The following is a 22,236-nucleotide window of genomic DNA, read 5'->3' on the forward strand; positions in this document are numbered from 1 at the left end:
CTCCCTTCACTATCTGAATAATTTCTTTTATTTCATCATACATTTCTTCAATTTCTTCGTCATCTGCACCAACAAGGAAACTCAAATACTGGATAGAAAGCTCCCAAAACTGTGCCTGTCCTTTTGAATTATGTTAGACACCTCAATTTCCAAATTATGTGAAAATGTAGCAGAAGTGCTCGAAACAGAGCCTATTATCCTCCAAATGTAAGTTTCTTAATAGCACCATTTTGATACTCAGTCCCAGCTATCCCTTTGTTGGAACTCTGTATCGAATCAGAATCAGTTTTGTCCTCTGACTGCTTCCTCAAAACACCCAGACGTTCAAAGACACTCAGTTCATTCAGAAGCGAATTATATTCCTATCCTTGTCTCAGTTAATAACAATTATTCTACTGCTATGATGATTCATGTTTAGGAGCATACATAGGAACTATTTCAAACAACTTTGATTCTGCACTGAAGCGCCTAAGAAACTGGTATAGGCATGCGTATTCAAATACAGATGTGTGTAAACAGACAGAACACAGTGCTGCAATCGGGAATGCTTATATAAGACAACAAGTGTCTGGCGTAGTTGTTAGATTGGTTACCGCTGCTGTGATGGCAGGTTATCAAGATGAAAAGTGAGTTTGAACATGGTGTTGTAGTTGACTCTTGAGTAGAGGGATACAGCATCTCTGAGGTAGTGAAAAAGTGGGGATTTTCCCGTATGACCATTTCACGAGTGTACCATCACTATCAGGAATCTGGTAAAATATCAAATCTCTGAGATTGCTGTGGCCAGAAAAAGATGCGCAAGACCGGGACCAACGCGACTGAAGAGAATCGTTCAACGTGACAGAAGTGCAACGCTTACGCAAATTGCTGCCGATTTCAATGCTGGGCCGTCAACAAGTGTCTGTGTATGAACCATTCACAGAAGCGTCATTGATAGAGGCTTTAAGAGCCGAAGACCTACCTGTGTACCCTTGATGAATGTTCGACACCAAGCTTTATGCCTTGCCTGTCCCCATCAACACCGATATTGAACTGTTGACGACCGGAAACATGTTACTACAGAGTGGCTGCAAGAACTCTCTTCTGAGTTTACACACTTCTACTAGCAATCAAACTTCACAGACATGGACATTATTCTGCATATCTGGGATGCCTTGCAACATGCTGTTCAGAGGAGATCTCCATCCCTTTGTACTCTTGACAGCCCTCAGGATTCATTGTGTCAGTTTCCTCCGTGCATGCTCATGGGGGCCTTACACGATATTAGGCAGGTGTGTCAGTTTCTTTGGCTTTTCAGTGTACAGTGAAGGTATCATTTCCACAGTTCTTACACATACACAAAAATTCATGGAGACCTTACATTGCTCCTAAAATCTCACTCCAGAGGGTTCATATGGGTGAATCTAAATGTCAGATACTTATATTTAGAATGTCTAAACGAGTTAGCTTTTGTAGCGTATACCGTCTACTCATCACTTACAAATTTTTTAAGCATGCGCTCAGGCTAAGAGGGCAGTGTGATACCAGGCAGCCACTTCGTCATTCTGTGTCATCTGGTGCCACATGGATGCAGTATGGTGGGGCATGGGATCAGCACACCATTTTCTCGACTGTTCTTGGCTTTTCAGACCTTGGAGCTGCTACTTCTCAGTCAAGTAGGTGTTCATTTGGCATCACGAGGCTTGGTGGATCCCATTCAAGTTCACATACCAAAGAAAAATCCTTGGTCATACCAGAAATTGACCCTGTGTTTTTTGCGTAGCAGTCAGCCATGTTGACCACACAGTTAATGATGCAGACATTATAAACTTAATTTGTGTATGAACTTTTTCCTAATTACATTACAGACTTCTACAAACTTAGCACCCTGCCTAATAGAAGTGGTGAAAAGTCTTGACAAACTACATGCATTGTAATAAACACAGGTAGGAATCCTATTAATGAAGGACGTGGACTGTCACCCTCTCATTTGACTTCATTCTTCGCAAATGGAAATGTAAAGTAAATAAAATAACTAAGATAACAAATGTGGACCACCTGAACGTACTTTTGTTCGCTGATAAGATCATTATTACTCAAAAGAATGAAGATTACCTCCAAATATCAGTATACTAGCTGAACGAAATTTGCAAGAAGTCCAACATTAAAATTTCTAGTAACAAAACAAAAATAATGGCATTCAGAGGAAAATATCCAATCAGATCAAAAATTGTTTTTGATAATTCAGTTTTAGAACAAGTCTGTCAAATCTCTTATTTAGGCTGGGCTATAAGTTTTGATCTGGATCCTGATATTGAAATTTAAATGCACAAATCCCAAGCTTAGCAGAACATTGGGCCATAAAGTTCAAAAAGAAACGTCCATGAAATCCTGTAAAGTAATGGCAGTGAAGATAAGGTTTCTAAGAAAGATGAAGGACTACACCAGAAAAGATTATATTAGAACGGAAAATTAAATATTTTCAGCATGAATGAAAAAATTCAAAAATATCGTGAAGAGTTGAAGCGACACCTCATGAGAATCCCAGATCACAGAATTCCTCAGAAGATCCTGAACTACAAGCAAGTGGGAAAAGAGTTATTATAAGACCTAGAAAAAGATGAGAATTTTTTGAGCTTAATTCATGTTTCATAAATAGTAGACTCCGTCCTAATTTATTTTTTACTATGATAAAATCCAAAGATGTTGCAAAACGTTAGGAAATGAATGAGATATGATTGAAATAATTTGAAACAACAAGAGGTGGTTAGGAGTTTCAAAAGGGAGCATTAGCCAACAACCAACAGAAATTAAAGAATTAAATAGCAGATGAATGAATACCTTTGAAAGATGAGACAATAAAAGCAACAGCAGAACAACTAGGTCAACAGGGCCGGATACACACAAGATTTAAATTTAATTGATAAAAGGAGAAAATTTAGAAACGCAGCAAATGAAGCAGGCAAAATCAGATACAGATGTTTAAAAAATAAAATTACAAAGAATGCAAAAGATGAAGTAGAAATGGTGACTAGAGGAGAAATACTAAGCTGTAGGACTACACATAACTTTGAGGAAGATACACAGGGATATTAGAATGTAAGTTAGATATTGTCTGCTCTTGTTAAGACCATTGCACAACTAGAGGGCACCATTGTCAAGAAAGAGTACATGTGTATGGGCACAATTTTAGTGCAATACGGATGAAATGTGCATCACAGTGTGCGACTGAAATGGCATAGCATCCGGAAACGTACTTCAAAGTTGAAGTATTCAGGGCAGTACGACTTTTCTGAGCGAAATGTCTAAATTGCACACTTTCACTGTTAAATTCTGGCAGTATATGGACAAAATGAATTGTCACTTCCAACTGGACTGAAAGGTGCAACCAATTTGATAAAGTCCATACAGATAAGGGTGATGTTGATCCAGAAGTCCAGATCTTGCACCATGCGATGTCCATGTATTTGACAAATTAATAGAACACATGCGGGTGGCAGGGGGGGGGGGGGGGGGGGGATTTTCCAATGGTGAGGATGTTCACACAGCAGTTCTTAAATGGCTTCATGACTAAGGAGTGGATTCCTGTCGTCAAGGAATTGAACGATTGGTAGAACATAAGTCATTGCTTGTAGAGACTGTAACTATATTGAAAAATAGTGTAATGTATCTGTGTCCCTTTGAAGTGCAAGTGAATAAAATTTACTTGGTGGATCATGATAATGTAGGACTTACTTTTTAAAGTCTCCCTCATAGATGCTCTGTATAGGGAAAGTAGTGGAACCTTTGGAGAAAACAGAGCCAGCTGAATGAACCTCAAGACCTCAGTGGCAAGTCAGTGCTAAGTGAAGAACGGAAGTCAAAACGTGGGAGAAAGGTATGGGACTACTTAAGGGAAAGGAGCTTGGAAACCAAATTATAGAAGAGGAGAGGATGAGATTTGGAGTGGAGAGGTGGGGGGGATGACGACTAGCGTAACACTGTTAGAAGAATTCAACAAAACATTGAAAGAACTAAGTTGAAAAAAGATACCTGGAGTAGTTAGGATTCTTTCGTAGTTATTTAGATCCTTAAGGGAACTGACCATGAGGAAATTGCTCCATCTGGTACGTGGGATGTTAGAGATAGGCGAAATACCCTCCAATTACCATAGAAGGCATATACTGACATATAGTATTATCAGACTGTCAGTTTAATATGTCATGGTTGCAAAATACAACAGAAATTATTTATAGAAGAATGGGAAGAAATTACAGAATCTGAGCTTGAGGAAGATTAGTTTGGATCCCAGAGTAATGTAAAACATGCAAGGTAGTACAGAAACAAGGCAATACAGACTCCACAACTTAGAATATTGATTGAAGAAAAACAAAATACTCAAGTTATAGCTATAAGCCTGTGCAGATTAGGGAAATACTATCCGGATCCACAACTTTCTTATCAGCATCTGCATTTGCATCTGCAGGTATTAAAAATTTTGTAAAGCAGTTCAAGCCAATTGTATCACAAATAAACACTCCCCCCCCCCCCCCCCCCCCCCTTTTCCCTGTCTTTCTTCTTCTTCTTCTTCCATATAGAGTGGTACAAAATGTTTTATATAGAAAGCCATTCAATGAGAGAAAAATTTGTGCCAGATTTTTAATATTTTACGCGTGGGCCTCATACTTTAGATAACCATAATTATGGTAGTACAAGATGGCCTGTCATATTCTCGATATGATCAGCAATTAATAACATACTGTTACAATTACTGAAATAGGATTTGCAAACTTTTCTGTGCATTGTTTTGGCTGCAGTGGGAAGCCAAATAAAGTCATGGTACCAGTTGTCATATATTGCATACTGTTGAATGTTTGTCACTTAGTTATTTTATCATATATATACATCAGTTACCACAATTATAAGTTATGTCAACATGTTACTCTTCTCACTGTAACATGCATTGCACTGTTTACTTTTAAATGTACTAAACAGAAATCTTGATAGAGTCTCCAGTTTTATGTTGAATGAAGTTAATGGCGCATGTGATTAACAAACAGGAGTGAAATAATGAAATGAAAATTCTGAAGAATAAGTGTGGTTGTTCTTTGAAATTGCCTAATTGAGCTCTGTTACTGCTTATAGCATTGAAATAGAATGCACATTTAAAAGTGCGCAAAACCAAGAAGAAGAGTGTGTCACTTCTTTTCTCCCAGGAGATGGTAACAATGTACATATCCTTCTTCAGGGCACTCTGCAGGAAACCTATATAGTGATACACCATTCTCTGAAATAAAATAATTATGAAGTGCAGTAAAATGTCTTACAACAATTCATAGTCCACTGGAATAGTACACATCCCTTTGTGAACAATTAAATGGGCAGGCACACCTTGGAGCAGTGTTGCTTGCTTTGAGCAATCAAATGTACTGACACGGTTGAGCCTTGTGATCTATCGGCTGTGCATTAGATGATCAGTCCCTTGGTTAGAGATGAAGTGGTTGTAGTCAGAAGGTAATGGCAGAAACATACTTCCACTGTATCTAGATCTTGCAAACATAACAAGAACCCCCATAGACTTCCAAGTGTTCAGCAAACATTGCAACTGAAGTGTGATGCCAATTCATTCATTGACAGCTGGTAACAAAGTTTTATGAAAGGCATATAATAAGATTGAGCTTGTCCTTCAGTACAGACCAATTATTGCGGATATCTGCAAATGACTTGCAGATGTCCACAATCGTGCACGCTTTTACCTGCAAGCTGGCGGTTACTGCGGATTTCGGCGCAGACCTCTATTTATAGGATTTTTAAAATTAGAGGAGGCTTTCAATGCTATTCACTGGAATACATGTTTTAAAAATTCTGAAGGTAGCAGGGGCAGGAAAAAAGAAACACAGCATTATCTAAACGATGTACAGAAACCAGACTGCAGTTATGAAACAAATGACATGAAAGAGAGGCAGTAGTTGAGAAGGGAGTGAGGCAGGATTGTGGCCCATCTCCCATACTTTTCAATCTGTACATTGAGCAATCAATATAGGAAACAGTGACAAAATTTGGAAAAGAGGACTGTAATTGGATTAGTCAGCTGATGCTGAGAGAGCCAGAGTTAAAGTGAGACATTAAAATTAGAAGAGTTTTGAGGAGCAAAATAACTGACAATGGCAGAAATAGAGAATAGAGAAAATGCAGTCTTTTGCTACATATCACTGGAAATGATTGACAAAGATAACAATTGGTAATAACAGCATTAGTACAAGGTGGCTGAGTACAACATAATAAAGATAATACAAGAACATGGTGATTATAATAAGATGAGAATTATGGTGGCTGTTCAGAGGCAGGAGACATGATCGGTTTATCTGAAAATGTTCATTTCTGATGTATCTCGTATGATCTTAGGCAGTGAGCAGATCATATTGGCAAAAGTATACCATCTCATCATTCCTGTCAGCAGTCGCCTTTAAAGTTCACGGTGAGTTTGAAAATATTTTAATCTTTACAGGTAATTATTAGAAAATGTTAAATGGTAAAAATAAAAGATTTAACATCTAAAATCTTGTAAGTGACGGCGGGGGGGGGGGGGGGGGGGGGGGGGGGGGGGGGGGGGGGGGAGATTGCCTTCAGATTATAAGAGAAATTTCATATTTAATTGCTGCGGGAAGCATTACCTTTCTTTTTATTTCCATGTTCCAATCATAGCAATGCACCAAAAATATGCTCTGAACAAATGAATTTTAAACGATTATCATCAAAATTTAAATAATTTGTGCATGAATTTATAGTTCAGAGATTTGGCTTTTTTTAAAAAATGTGAGGATGTGTAAACTGTTCAACAATAAAACCTTCAGTAGATGATATTTGTTAATTTTCAAACAATGGAAAATCCAGGATGGAATGTAACAATATTAGAGAAGGAAAGTTGCTACTCACCATACAGCTGAGATGCTTGAGTCGCTATAGGCACAACAAAAAGGTTTACACAATTACAGCTTTCGGCCATTAAGGCCTTTGTCAGCAACACACACACACACACACACACACACACACACACACACTCACGTATGTGCAAGTTGCATTTGTTGTGCCTATTGCGACTCAGCATCTTCGCTATATGGTAACAGCTTTCCTTCTCTAATATTGTTACGTTTATTAATTTTCAGTAGTTTGTTTCTACCATTTAGTTATCAGGCTGGGACACTGTAATTATGAAGGCATTCTATTATATCTGCGTTTATCCTTTGCAGCGAAGCCCCTTTGCCCACAGTTGAAGTTCCATTCCGACCACCATCAGAGGCAGACCAATGGGCACCTTTTCTAGAAACATTGACGGATGCAGAGATGGAGAAGAAGATAAGAGATCAAGACAGAAATACACGGTATGTAACTCGTAGCTTTGTCATCTACATTTTTTTAATTTGTAGCCTTAGAGTTAAAAATAATTACACTGAACCATTTGCAGCAACTTTTTCTTTAAAATTTATTTCACAGTGGTTCACATTTAATTCCCTGGAGCAATTAGCCAATCTTTATTAAGAAGACTAATTACTCCTTACTTTTATATTTCTTACAGAGACTGTTTGTATATTAGCATCTAAACTGATACTTGACAAACATTTCACAAGAAATAAATATCTTAAATGAATATGAAATGGTTATCTTCTTTACTATGTGAATAACTATTCAGGTTTTTGAGTTAGGATCTGCTTATACTGTAATATAATGTGACAGTTTTTTCCCTTGAACTGTATTTCTCTTTAACTTCAGTTTGCTTTTAGCTTCAGTGAAATTGTCGAAGACTGGATTACAAAATTTTCTTATACAGAAGCTGCAAAAATTTTTATTTACCTGTGTCATAGCTACTACTAGCAAAATTGTGTTAACTTCATGCAGTGTCTGTTATCCATCATATCTACCTGATTTCGTTATAAAAACAAAGAATGAATGTTGAAGTAAGTAGGAATTCTGTATGATGTATATTTCTGCAGGTTCCAGAGTTCTAAAAATGTCACATGCTACTGAAAACTAACTGGCACATAAACTTAATAATTGTAACTCATTTTCAGTTCATTTTTGTCAGCCATATCTAATAAAGATTTAAAAAAATTTTATTTGAATGTCCATTCTACATGAGATATTAAAACAGTACCATACACAGACATTTATGTTTATATAGGAAAGTGCTAGTGTAGTTAAGCTGTTTGAGCACACCTCCAGATTGACTATAAACTACAACCTGCCACTTACAGTCACCTACCTCCTTAAACTTCATAGAGGCTCTGTTACAAGGAGTTCCTCAGAAAGTTGCTGGACTGTTGTTGCACGTTACAGTGAGAAAAGTACTACATAGTGCTAGCTTTCAGCAATTTGTGACCAATAAAAGTGTTGGAATAACCACCCCTACTATTGATTTGTAACTTGTATGGTATTTTATCCTTCTGCTTACCCAGATAAAAATTAGGAAAAACACTAATGTTTGTGAAGATAACAGGTCCAGAAAGTATATTTGTCATGAAATGAAATGCGAACCACAGATTATGATTACAGAACTGTACTTGAGCTCCATCTTTGAGAATTTATTATGGTTTGCAACTACCAAACAGGACTTGGATAGATATTTGTGTGTGTGTGTGTGTGGGGGGGGGGGGGGGGGGGTGTTCCAGAGAGTGTCAAAGATTATTGGTTGCGGAGGACCATGCTGAACAAAGTAGCCAATGATACACTAGACATGTTCAATGGATGACATGCCAAGCATATGTGCTTTTCAAGACATTGCTTACGTCATGTGGATAGGCATTGTTTGATAGAAGTAGATTTTTTTATATGGAAAATTTGTGCCTAATATATTCCTTCGGAAATTCTGAGAGATGTTGCTTTCTAGAGGACAGAATTCTATAGTGCCCTTCCTCTGTCTTGAAGTTTAATAGGTTCTTCTTCACTTACAGAAATTTATATTGCTGTCTTTCTTAGTTTTTGATTTCTTCTACTGGTATTTGGATCCTGTTGATGTTGTAAATTACCCATCTGTCATTACAGTTAATCTTTTCGCAGCTCAGCATTTGACACGTCATACTTGCCTGTGTTTATTGTGAACTTAATATAAAATCATCCCGTATTCAAATATAGGTACAGTATCTAAACCATACACAAGTAGTGTTCATATGCTTGTATGGGATATCTGGGAAAAACATCAAATTACGAGGAATGTCAAATTTCTTATTATGTAGTCTTGATAACATGTCTTACATACAGGGCTTGCTGAGTAGTGATACTTAAAATCATTTAACAGGTGAAATACCGTAAATCCTTTTTTAAATAGTCGACGTTTAGACAAACAGTGTTACATAATATTAAGTAAAGGTTTCCTAAACCTGAAGGTTGGTTTGAAAACTAGCAAAGCTTTGGTAGGCATTGTTCTGTTGGAGGTGATACGCCTTCCCCTTCCTCTAACTTTTGACCTGGTTTAGACAATCAGTCATAGGGGCATGGGCCTTGGTCTCCAGACCGTAATACTACTTGGTATTTTTCACATTAAGAAATCATTGCCCGAGATGAGAAACAAGCAATAAGTCAGAAAAAAATAGAACATACAGGTATAGAAACCTGTACGTCTCAGTTGATAGTCTGGCACTTAACCCACAGAAAAAGTAAATAGAAATAAAATTGATTCTGGTTTGTGATGGTGCATTCTTAATGTCTTTCAAGAAAATGTAGCAGATAATGGGTTGTAGCTGTTGATACTGGTTTAGGTTCAATGCAGCTTCTATCTGTATGAGTTTACTTAGGCACAGCCATACGAAAAACTATAGTGTACAAATTTTGAATCTGTGTGGAATTGTGCCCATGATGTACTTTAGTAATACCTGGTGTACAATATTGGTTTCTTAAGGAGCACTGTCATTTTCTCCCTTACAACACATGATGAGGCTCCATATGAACTCGATTTGGTCTGATTTTTTTTTTCCTGTCATAGTAACATCGCAACATGTATGTTGGAGGAAATAATATGACTTGTCTGGGAATGTCCTTTCCAGAAATTTCGCATGGAACTTCTTCAGGATACATAGTAGTTCTAGTGTCTGATACTCGAGTTAGATGGACGTTTATGTTATGTTTTACACTTACTGAATGAACTTTTGATGAAACATCTACATGTATACTGTGAATACTGTTTCACAGTATAGTGAAGGGTACTCCATGTACGAGTGGCACACATATGTCCCTCCTCCATTCCTGTTCCAGTCGTGAACTGTGCGTGGGAAGAATGACCATTCAGAAGCCTCAGTGTCTGCTTGACTCTCTCTAATTTTATGTCTTATCATGGGGTATATGAAATAAGCAGTATATTGCTGCATTTTCAATAAGTTACCACTAGAATTCAAAAATCTTAGCAGTAATCCACGCGCTTTCAAATCAAAACTGAAGAGTTTCCTCATGGGTCACTCCTTCTATTCTGTCGAGGAGTTCCTTTAAAAATTAAGCTGTTTCTTGTTGTATCGTTGATTGTGTTTACTTAAACTTATTGCTTGGCTTTTTTTTTGGGTTCATAAACATTTTATTTTTATCTGTTATTACTTTTATGTTGTAATTTTACGTACTGACACTTTCCATGACATTGGAGATTTGTTCCTCAATTTGGTCCTGTGGAACTTGACGTGTAAATAAATAATGATGCAGTATTTTGATGACTCTTCTTCAAACATAAACTTCCAGAATTTTAGCAGTAAACCATACTGTGATGCACACCACCTCCCATGTAGCTTCTGCCACAGGAATTGGATTACTATCTCCGTGATGCTTTCCTACATAGCAAATGAACCAGTGATCTCCTTCATTCCCTCTGCCAAGCCTACATGATAAGGGTCCCAGACACGGGAGCAGCAGTCCAGTACAGTTTGAACAAGGATTCTCGTTTGTGGACGATCTGTAGTTTCTGAAGATTTTTCTAATGAAGCCCAGTCTAGCACCTGCCCATTCTTATGATTAGGTGTATGTGTTCTTTCCACATTAAATCTCTGTGTACACATATTCCCCATTATTTTATTTATGTGACAGGTTCCAGCGACTGTTCAACAGTAGTGAATCAAGCAACAGTAACACTTTCTGTCCGTTTATGCACAGAGTATTGTAATTGTTCATGTTGAGAGTCAGTTTGCAGTTCTTGCACCAAGTGCCAATCATCTGGAGTTCTTGCTGCATTTTGCTGTGATTTTCTGTTATTGTGACTTTCCTGTTTACAACATCATGCTTGAACAGACTTACGGAGTTTTCAATGTCATCCACTAGATCATTTATATTTATTGTGAAAGGTGGTGGTTTTGTAATACTAGGGCCTGCCCAAAGATAGTTTTCTGTCTCAAGACTTATCTCTATGAAAAATAACATGCTGTGCTTTATGATTCGCCAGAAACTCTTCAAGCCCATCACAGAACTGGTTTGATATTCCGTATACTTGTATTTTTTCATCGTTGTGACAATACATGACTGTGTTGAACACTTTGACCATTTTGTGTACTTGGAACAAACCACCATGTGTCTCCCAGCTCACTCTGCGTGTCTACAAGACTCGGAAAGTAATAGGCACTGACACTCAGGTGGATATCATGTTCAGGTATTTACTGCCTTCGAGTCTTGTAGACATTCAGAATGTTGAAAAAAGCATACTTTTGCAGTCAGTTGTACAATTTCATTTATTGTCTACCGGTTTCGATTGTTAACAATCATCTTCAAGTACAGAACTGTAAGAAAAAAAAACTAACTAAAAATATACACAAGGATCATAGCAAATGAAGGAATTAAAAAAGGTGATTTTTATAACACAGTACTTACACATTGTACATCAGTTGATCAATACTAAATTTTTGTCATACATAAGTAGGGAGCAGAAAATGTAGCACCTATTTTTAGCAAAATTTGCATATATTTTTGCAAAATTCACATGTATTTTTGTTGAAATTTGGAAATACACTGAAGAGCCAAAGAAACTGGTACACCTGCCTAATATCGTGTAGGGCCCCTGAGAGGAAGCAGAATTGCTGCGACATGACGTGACGTGGACTCAACTAATGTCTGAAGTAGTGCTGAAGGGAATTGACACCAAGAATCCTGCAGGGCTGTCCATAAATCCGTAAGAGTGCGATGGGGTGGAGATCTCCTGAACGGCATATTAAAGGGCATCCCAGATATGCTCAGTAATGTTCATGTCTGGGGAGTTTGGTGGCCAGCGGAAGTGTTTAAACTCAGAAGAGTGTTCCTGGAGCCATGCTCCAGCAATTCTGGACGTGTGAGGTGTCGCATTGTCCTGCTGGAATTGCTCAAGTCTGTCGGAATGCACAATGGACATCAGTGGATGCAGGTGATCAGACAGGATGCTTAAGCCAGTATTACACTTATCAAATTTCTTTGACAAAGATTTGATCAAAGATATATGATCAAATATTCATCAGATTTGTTTGACAAAGATATTTGACGTGGCACTAAAAAGGGGTATTACACTGTCATCGTATTTTTCGTCAAATTCAAGATGGCTGACAACAGCAACTTGTTATTATGGGCAGCAGTTGCATATACCACAGTTGCACTGTGTGTGCATTTGGAAGAGAAGCGGGGGAAAAAAAAGAAATGTACTTGGGTGAAGCCATGGGCTTTATGATGAGACGATAAAATCATTCAACAGAATTTGTGATGTGAGCTTCTAGTGCAGAACATCAAGCTGTACATAAATTACTTAAAAGTGGATGACATTTCACTATCTGCTCAGCGAAGTGTCTCATCATACCACAAAGCACAATGCACCTTAAGAACTACTGTATCTGTAGCAGATAGGCTCACAGTAACACTCCGATTTCTTGTTTCCACGAGAGAGTTACTCTAGCTTACAGTACAGCACTCGAATATCACAGTGCACATCAACTAAAATAATACCTGAAATGTGTGAGCCAATTAATAAAGCACTAAAGGACCAGTATCTGAAAGTAAATAAATGTTCAGTGCACTTTATATGCATTAAGAACTATTTTTGTAAATCAAAGTAATAATTACATTTTGTGCCCCACAACTACAAAATTAAAAGAAATGTGTGAAGCTGATAAGGCGCTTTACAATTTGAGGCATTGTGAGTACATAAATAGATTAAGAAGACTGGAGAGCTCAGTATATATGGCCGTATCTCACGGCTAATGACCTCCGTAATTTTTTTGTAGCTCTCCAGTCTTTGTAATCTATTTTGTACTCTGGGTGCCTCATGTTGTAAAGAGCCTCATCAGCTTCATATATATTTCTATTAATTTTGTAGTTGACAGCACACACGAATTAAACTTTGCAGACATGTTTACAAACACACTACTGGTGACAGACTGCTGCAGCGATACTAGCTCTCCAAATGGTAACATTCCACATTGCAGTGAATAGAAGACAAGCGACTTTTATGACAAGTGATTTTTACGATCAAATCTACAGTGAGGCCCTAGATTTGATCATATTTATTTGACGACAGGCGAGATTTGACATACCAACTTTGACAAAGAAATATGATAGTGTAATACCAGCCTCACGTGTGTGTCACCTATTGGTCATATCTAAATGTATCAGGGGCCTCATATCACTCCAACTGCATGCACCTCACATCTTTATAGAACCTCCACCAGCTTGAACATTCCCCTGCTGACATGCTGGGACCATGGATTCATGAGGTTTCCTCCACACACGTACAAGTCCATCCACTCAATACAATGTGAGACCAGCTCGTCTGACCGGGCAACATGGTTCGTCATCAACAGTCCAGTGTCGGTGTTGACAGGCCCAGGCGAGGCGTAAAGTTTTGTGTCTTGCAGTCATCAAGAGTATATGAGTAGGCCTTTGGCTCAGAAAGCCCATATCGATGATGTTTCGTTGAATGGTTCACACACTGACACTTGTTAATGGCCCAGCATTGAAATCTGCCGCAGTTTGCAGAAGGGTTGCACTTTTGTCATATTGAATGATTCACATCAGTTGTCATCGGTCCTGTTGTTGCAGGATCTTTTTCCAGCCACAACAGGGTTGGAGACTTGATGTTTTACTGGATTCCTGATATTCACGATATACTCATGAAATGAAATGATCATACAGGAACATCCCCTCTTCATCGCTAGCTCGGATATGTTGTGTCCTTTCACTCATGTGCTGACTATAACGCCACATTCAAACTTGCTTAAATCTTGATAACCTGCCATTGTAGCAGCAGTAACCGATCTAATAACTGCGACAGACACTTATTGTTGTATATAGGCGTTGCCGACTGCAGCACCTTATCTGCCTGTTTACATGTCTCTGTATTTGAATACATTCACCTTTATCAGTTTCTTCGTTGCTTCAGTTGTTTTTTTTTCCTGTAAATTATCAATTATCACATGCTCAAGTTTTAAAAGGTTGTCATGCTGAAGATAGACAAAGCTTTTGTTCTTTGAAACTGAGAGTTAAAAAAAAATTGCTGATAGGGAACTTTTTGACTATAATGTTTGCTTTAGCAAAAACTTTTAACACCTTTTTCTTTCAAAACGGCCTTTGTTCTCTTTGTGTGGCTGCTTTCAAAAATAATTGTTCTGTTGAAAAGCAGCACATTTTCCAGCCAGTTGAAATATGCTCATTATTTTTATATACTTGAATTTATCATATTTTGTCACAGTACTCACTTTTCCGTGAAATGTTTATGAGGTGATATTTGACTTTTCTGTGTTAGCTTCAGTCGTCTAGTGAAAGTATGATTCCATAATGCTCTTTCGTCGGCTGTGGAAATGTCCTGGTTCAATGCGTTTGCCTCATTTTTGGTGCTTCAAATACCATTTCTCCGAAAGTGATTCCTTCTTGATGTTTATATAAAAAAAATACAATAACTCATTTTTTGTGGTCACTTGCAAATTATTATAACGGGGACCTGCACATTGTTTCACCGTCACACTCCGAGAGTTCACTGCCGACTGACTACGGTGAAAGACGACTCCAGCGTCAAAGGCATTACACACAACACACAAGCTTCCACTTATAACCAGTCTCTTTAATATTCTTCGTCACATCTACTAATATTAATCAATATGCTATCACTCTCGAACACATGAGCAAATTAGCATAAAATAAGGCAACTTACAATTTTAAAAAAAATATATTGTGACAAAAATGTAAGAAAACATTTACAACCTCTCTTATTAGATTTGGTATTGACAAATCTGGTAGAAAATAACACATCTCCCAGATCCATTACATGATCTCCATGGTCTTTCGTAGCCGTGTGACCCATACTTGACAATGCTGCAGATAGAACTAAGAAGGCACATAGTGTAGAAGTAGAACCAAACATTTGTTTCAACAGTGGGGGAAAATTTTTGGCACAGTCAAAAAAATTATAGATTCTATATATATGAATATAATAGAGGGAAACATTCCACGTGGGAAAAATTTATCTAAAACAAAGATGATGTAACTTACCAAGCGAAAGCGTTGGCATGTTGATAGAACACAAGCAAACACAAACACACACACAAAATTCAAGCTTTCGCAACCAACGGTTACTTCGTCAGGAGAGAGGGAAGGAGAGGGAAAGACGAAAGGATGTGGATTTTAAGGGAGAGGGTAAGGAGTCATCCCACTCCCGGGAGCGGAAAGACTTACACTCGCGCGCGTGCGCGCGCGCGCGCACACACACACACACACACACACACACACACACACACACACACACACACACACACATATCCATCCGCACATACACAGACACAGGCAGACACATGTAAATGCAAAGAGGTTGTTAGAGATGTCAGTCGAGGCGGAGGTACAGAGGCAAAGATGTTGTTGAATGACAGGTGATGTACGAGGGGCGGCAACTTGAAATTAGCGGAGGTTGAGGCCTGATGGGTAACAGAAAGAGAGAATATATGGAAGGGCAAGTTCCCGTCTCCGGAGTTTTGATAGGTTGGTGTCAATGGGAAGTATCCAGATAACCCGGATGGTGTAACACTGTGCCAAAATGTGCTGGCCGTGCACCAAGGCATGTTTAGCCACAGGGTGATCCTCATTACCAACAAACACTGTCTGCTTGTGTCCGTTCACGCGAATGGACAGTTTGTTGCTGGTGTTTCCCACATAGAAAGCTTCACAGTGTAGGCAGGTCAGTTGGTAAATCACGTGGGTGCTTTCACATGTGGCTCTGCCTTTGATCGTGTACACCTTTCGGGTTACAGGACTGGAGTAGATGGTGGTGGGAGGGTGCATGGGACAAGTTTTACACCGGGGGCGGTTAAAAGAGTAGGGAAGGTGGTTTGGGGATTTCATAGGGAAGAACCAAGAGGTTACGAAGGTTAAGTGGACAGTGGAAAGACACTCTTGGTGGAGTGGGGAGGATTTCATGAAGGATGGATCTCATTTCAGGGCAGGATTTGAGGAAGTCGTATCCCTGCTGGAGAGCCACATTCGGAGTCTGATCCAGTCCCGGAAAGTATTCTGTCACAATTGGGGCACTTTTGGGGTTCTTCTGTGGGAGGTTCTGGGTTTGAGGGGATGAGGAAGTGGCTCTGGTTATTTATTATAGGTTATTTATTATAGATTCTGTTTTACAATCGCTACAGCGTAGAGTTTGGACACTACAGGCGATAGTGGCAGATGGTCGCAAGCTTAAACAAGCTAGAATTTTGGTTGCCAGAAGAGGAGAGGGAGCAGTGCGGGGAAACAAGCCCCACCTCCCTCCAGCAGGGCAGCAACCTACAACAGAACTGACACATTGTCACAGGTATCGCCGATCTCTTTTACATCTACATAGATACTTCTCAAGCAACTGTATGGCGCTAGGCGGAGGGTACCATGCTGAACTACTAGTCATGTCCTTTCCTGTTCTACTGACAAACAGAGCGAAGGAAAAACGGCTGTCTGTTTGGCTCCTTATGAGCCCTAATTACTCGTATCTTATCTTCGTGGTCCTTAATGTGCAGTGTATGTTGGCGGCAGTTGAATCATTCTGCAGTCAGCTTCAAATGCTGGTTCTCTAAATTTTCTCAATTAAAAAGAACGTCACCTTCCCTCCAGGGATTCCCCTTTGAGTTGCTAAAGCATCTGCAGAACACTACGTGTTGCTCAAACTTACCGGTAGCAGCCCGTCTCTAAATTGCTTCAATGTCTTCTTTCAATCTGACCAGGTATGGATTTCAAACACTCGAGCAGTTCTCAGAATAAGCTGCACCAGTGTTCTATATATGGTCTCCTTTACATGTAAACCACTCTTTCCTAAAATTCTCCAATTAAATTGAAGTCAACCATTCGCTTTCCCTACCACATATCTTTATGCTCATTCTAACTCGTATCACTTTGCAGAGTTACGCCCAGATTACGACTCGACTGTATCAAGTAGAACATTACAGGTTTAGGGCTGCCTGCCCTTCATCACACCAACTGGAAATTTTGTTGAAGTCTTCTTGTATCTTCCTACAGTCACTCAACTTTGACACCTTGCCTCACACCACGGCATCATCAGTAAACAACCGCAGATTGCTGCCCGCCCTGTCCACCAATCATTTATGTTTATAGAGAACAACAGTGGTCCTATCAACACTTCCCTTGGGCACTCCTGACGATACGCTTGCCTCCGATGAACACTTGCTGTCAAGGACAATATACTGGGTTCTGTTGTGTAAGAAGTCTTCAAGCCACTCACGTATCTGTGGACTTGTTCCATATGCTTTTACCTTCATTAGCAGCTTGCAGTGGAGCACTGTGTCAAATGCTTTATGGAAATCTAGAAATGTGGAATCTGCCTGTTGCCCTTCATCAGTAGTTTCCAGTGCATTGTGTAAGAAAAGGACAAGCTGTTTTTCATAAGTAATGGCTTCGAAAACCATGCCAATCCATGGACATAAGCTTCTCAACCTCAAGGAAGTTTATTATATTCAAACTGATCATACACTCAAAGACTCTGCATCTAACAGAAGTTATGGATATTGGTCCATAATTTTGCAAGTCTGTTCTTTTGCCCTTCTTATATACTGGAGTCACCTGCGCCTTTTTCCAATTGCTCAGGACTTTGTGTTGGGTGAGAGTTTCACGATAAATGCAAGTGTGGTAAGGAACAAGTACCTTGGAGTACTCTTTGTAAAATTGAACTGGGATTCCATCTGGACCTGGTCATTTATTTGCTTTCAAATCTTTCAGTTGCTTCTCTACATTAGGAGTGTATTACTAAGTTGTTCTTATGAGAGCAGGGTTGCCACAAGTTCTAGAAATTAGGAAATTTCAAATGTGACAGGGAAATTTGGGGTAGGAAAAACACACTGGAAAAATCTCGTTTTTGCCTCAGTAGATGAAATGTTTTGTTTACTGAGATTTCATAATCATTGTAGACTGGGTGGAACTGAGTACATGCACTGCTTCCCTACTCCCTCATTCTTACTGCTTCTTCCCTTCCTACCACTGCCTCAGTTTGCAGTCAGTGCTGCCACCACTTCTTGCTGCTAGCCTAGGAGCTGCCAACGAGAGGCAGGGAGGTGTGAGGAGTGGTTTGTTTGTATCGGATTCTCAGAAACTATTGATACAGTGGCCAGAGATGGTGGTCATGTGTGCACGAGTTGTGTCTCAGTGATTATGTGAAAGTGTGTCTGCACGCATTTTCTGACAAAGGCTGTGATTGAAAATTTAGTTAAGAGAGTGTAATTGCTTTTCCTACGTGCCTATCTGCGGCTTAGAAGTCACCTTCACGGTGAGTTGTTACCTGTCCTCAATAGTATTGATTCTCAGAGTATTCGCACAAGTTATCTGTTGCTGGATTGATCCCTGCGGTCTTTCTTCATCAACATGGTGTCTGTGACACGTGAATAGCTGGTCACATAAGTGGACCTCCATGACAGGCCATTTCTGCGGGTGTCTCCAGTGGATCGGGCCTGCTGATCTGAAGCCCATCGTTTCCCACTAATGTGCAGGCCCAGCCCATCGGATCTAGTCTCACCAATCTGCCTGCAGGCCGGGTCTGTTTGTGTGTGACATAATGCAGCAGATTTTCATGGTTTATCAATGGACCCAGGACTGTGGTGCTCCTCGGCAGGCCAGAGGCCATGGGCGATGGATTTCATGAATTGTGACTGTATCACTGCAAGTACATTTTACAGTGCGGCATTTTATAGACATTTTATTTATTCTAGTTCATTTTGGCACTTTTGAAAATAGTTCGTATATTAGAAAGTGCACGATAAGAAGAAGAAAATGGTGGCAATCGCTGGCAGTTTGTACACTGTTTACTCGTATATTTCTCGAAAGGCAAATCACACAATACCTGTAAAATGAAATGATTGTGCGGCATTGATGGCCAGGAGGCCCTATCCGGGGAAGTTCGGCAGCCGGGTTGCAAGTCTTCGGTCAGATGACACCACATTGGGCAGCTTGTGTGTTGGTGACCATGAAATGATTATGATGACAACACAACACCCAGTCCACAAGTGGAGAAAATTTCCAACTCGGCCGGGAATCGAACCCGGGCCCACTACATGGTAGGCAGATATGTTACCACTCAGCTAAGCAGGTGAACACGCAATTCCTCTGAAATAATAGACATAACACAGTGTATAAAAACTGAAAATAACATACATAGTAGAACAATCTGTCTTGCAACTCCAAGGAAATATTTTTATCACCAATTGAAATAAAATAACATCAGTGGTCTGGTCTTAATGAAACACACACATCATTTGGCTTGCTTTCTCCATCTAAAAACAGTTAATTACAAAAAATTTACATCCCCCCCCCCAAACTTATGTCTTTACCCAACCTTGACATCTCAAAATTTTTATGCTGAAACTTGTCTGGAAATTAATGAAATATCAGGGAATTTCACATGGAGAAACTTCTGGCAACCTTGGAAAGTATGTCCGATGATCAAATAGCGATATATTTGTACTATTCTGTTGTGTGAATGATTTCTTGAACATGAATTTTAAAACTTTGTCTTTTGTTTAGTGGCAAGCATGCTTATTAGTCTGTTTTTAGAGGAAGTTCATTTTAACTATATGATCAATTTGGGTTTCACCATTGTCATTGTATTATGTATAGTTCAGATGATTTAGATTAATCACTTATATCTATAATTATCTTAGTTTGCAGTAAATGTCCCTTCTTACCGACCTTTGAACACACAGCATACTATATTCAGGGGCCCAGGAAGCCGAGAGTTGGTGGTTTGCAGAAATGTCATGTTTGGTGTATATGGTTTAATCATAACTGCTGAAAATTTGAAAATTGACTATATCTATTGGATGCTTATTGTAACACACTCTTTAAAATATGTGTCCAGATATCTGTGTTGTCATCATTGTTGTTTTAAATCTGAAGATTCCCACTGTGGTCTGTCACAAGCAAATCTCCTCATCTGTGCACAGCTGCTACAACGTACATCAATTGGAAACTGTTATAGTCGAGCTTTGGCCTCCCTCAACAATTGTTACTCCCAGCACCCACACCATACACAGCGCATGTGTGCATGCGTGTCACAAGCCACAAGATGTGCCCTATCAACTGATCTTTGTTTTGGTTGATTTGAGCCATAAATTATGTTTCTCCCCAATTTGATTGAGTGTTCTTCATTAGTAATTCGATCTACCCATATAGTCTGCAGCATTCGTCTATAACACTACATTCCAGAATTTTCTGTTTGTGAAGATATGAGTAAGTCATAAGAAAATTGTACTTTTTAATAAGAAGTTAGAATTGATGAACTTCAACCATTAAAGCTGTCTTCAGATAGTTAATTTCAAGAACCTTGTGTATAAATTCAAGTAACACTCAAAGCGAACTTCAGAAGATCGCTAGCATATAATTTATTCAGAATGTAATCTGAAATTGTTATAGATATTACTTCAGTGCTACAATGACCTCTATCAATAATGTTTTTATTTTCAGCCGTATGCGAAGGTTAGCAAATACAACTCCAGGATGGTAATTTGCCACATTTGCCGACCTCATTCGAATTGCCAGCAAAAACTTCCAACAAAATATCAGCTCATCACTGTGAGGCATAAAAATGTTTCATCAGTAACTGTAAGAAAATTACAAAATATGTTTTCACATGTGGTGAAAAGTATGCTTTTATTTAATATGCCAGTGGCAGAGTGTGATTTTGATGTTAACTTGAAAAGTACAGCGAATAGCTTTTGTATAATGAACTGTGTATGTGGTTTACAGTGCAATCTTACTACACATTTTAAACTTGCGTTGCACCCAATCTGTTAGTCAGTTCTGGGATAATCATATAAGTCAATGGGCTTTGTACATATTACAGTGCTCCATATTGCAATGCTTTTGTGTAAACAATTTTATTGCGTAAATTAAGCAAAACAGTGTCTTGATATAACTCGTAAGTGACATACAATTATGTGTAATAAAGTAATGAGAATCTTTTGTAAAATAGTTATTTAATATTTTTATTTATTGTTTTTTAACGAAAAATTTGGCATTGCCAGGATGGCTGTCTAACCATGTTATGTTCAGTAAGAAACAGGATGTGATTGCAGAACACCAACATAAAGGTTATACAGATGCATAATAATTGGTTACTGTTTTGAACTCCATTTCATTAAATTTCCAGCTGCTGAAAAGATACAAGTTCAGTAATTTTATGTTTAAATATCTTCACCAACAGTTTAACTGTCACTAGTAACCTTTTTTTCCTGTAAAAGTTATGATCTCGAAAGAAGAAAATTAATCTGGATCAAAAGCATAATTCCAGACACACATTTCGCCTACCTTTAGTTCTAGTCTGTTATTCTATATTTTTGTGATATAGGCTATGCTCTTACACTGAAAAATAATCCAAATCGGATGTAAATTGGCAACAGTAAAAACTTTTCACTCCAGATACATATGAACTAGAAGTATTCTGTCTCCACATTCGCAAAAATGGTGTCATCGTGGAGGATACATTAGAATAACAGAATTTCAATGAAGTGCATAAATTGCTAACATGCAAATGTTCAAAAAGCAGACTTGAGTGCTAGAGTGCCTTGTGTGGTGCATACAAATAGAGCTACTATATAGTTTGATTAGGAGTGTGTATTTAATTGTGAGGGACAAGTTATCTGACTGGCATTACAATGCCAAATCTAAATGTTCTTAATGCCGTAATTTGAGAGTTGCTAGCATGTTTTGTCATTCACACAGTGGCCGGAGTGTAATCAGCTGTGCGTGTGTGCAAATTTGTTAGTAAGACTGCTCAGTCTTTGCACTGCAACTGCAATAGCTTATTACAGATACATGTTCTCTATGATAAACAGT

General features: G+C 38.7%; 1 protein-coding gene across 1 annotated transcript in view; it reads left to right on the forward strand.

Moving 5' to 3' along the window:
* Positions 1-21,480, forward strand: part of LOC124545243 (SWI/SNF-related matrix-associated actin-dependent regulator of chromatin subfamily B member 1) — a 138,908-nt gene extending 117,428 nt beyond the window's left edge. The window contains exons 8-9 of the mRNA XM_047124115.1: positions 7,209-7,340; positions 20,866-21,480. Of these exons, the coding sequence (XP_046980071.1) occupies positions 7,209-7,340; positions 20,866-20,905 (172 nt within the window). The 3' untranslated portion in view covers positions 20,906-21,480. The remainder of the gene's footprint in view (positions 1-7,208; positions 7,341-20,865) is intronic.
* The last annotated feature ends 756 nt before the right edge of the window (positions 21,481-22,236 follow it).

Source organism: Schistocerca americana, chromosome 8 (assembly GCF_021461395.2).
Source record: "Schistocerca americana isolate TAMUIC-IGC-003095 chromosome 8, iqSchAmer2.1, whole genome shotgun sequence".
In the NCBI taxonomy this organism is placed as follows: Eukaryota; Metazoa; Arthropoda; class Insecta; order Orthoptera; family Acrididae; genus Schistocerca; species Schistocerca americana.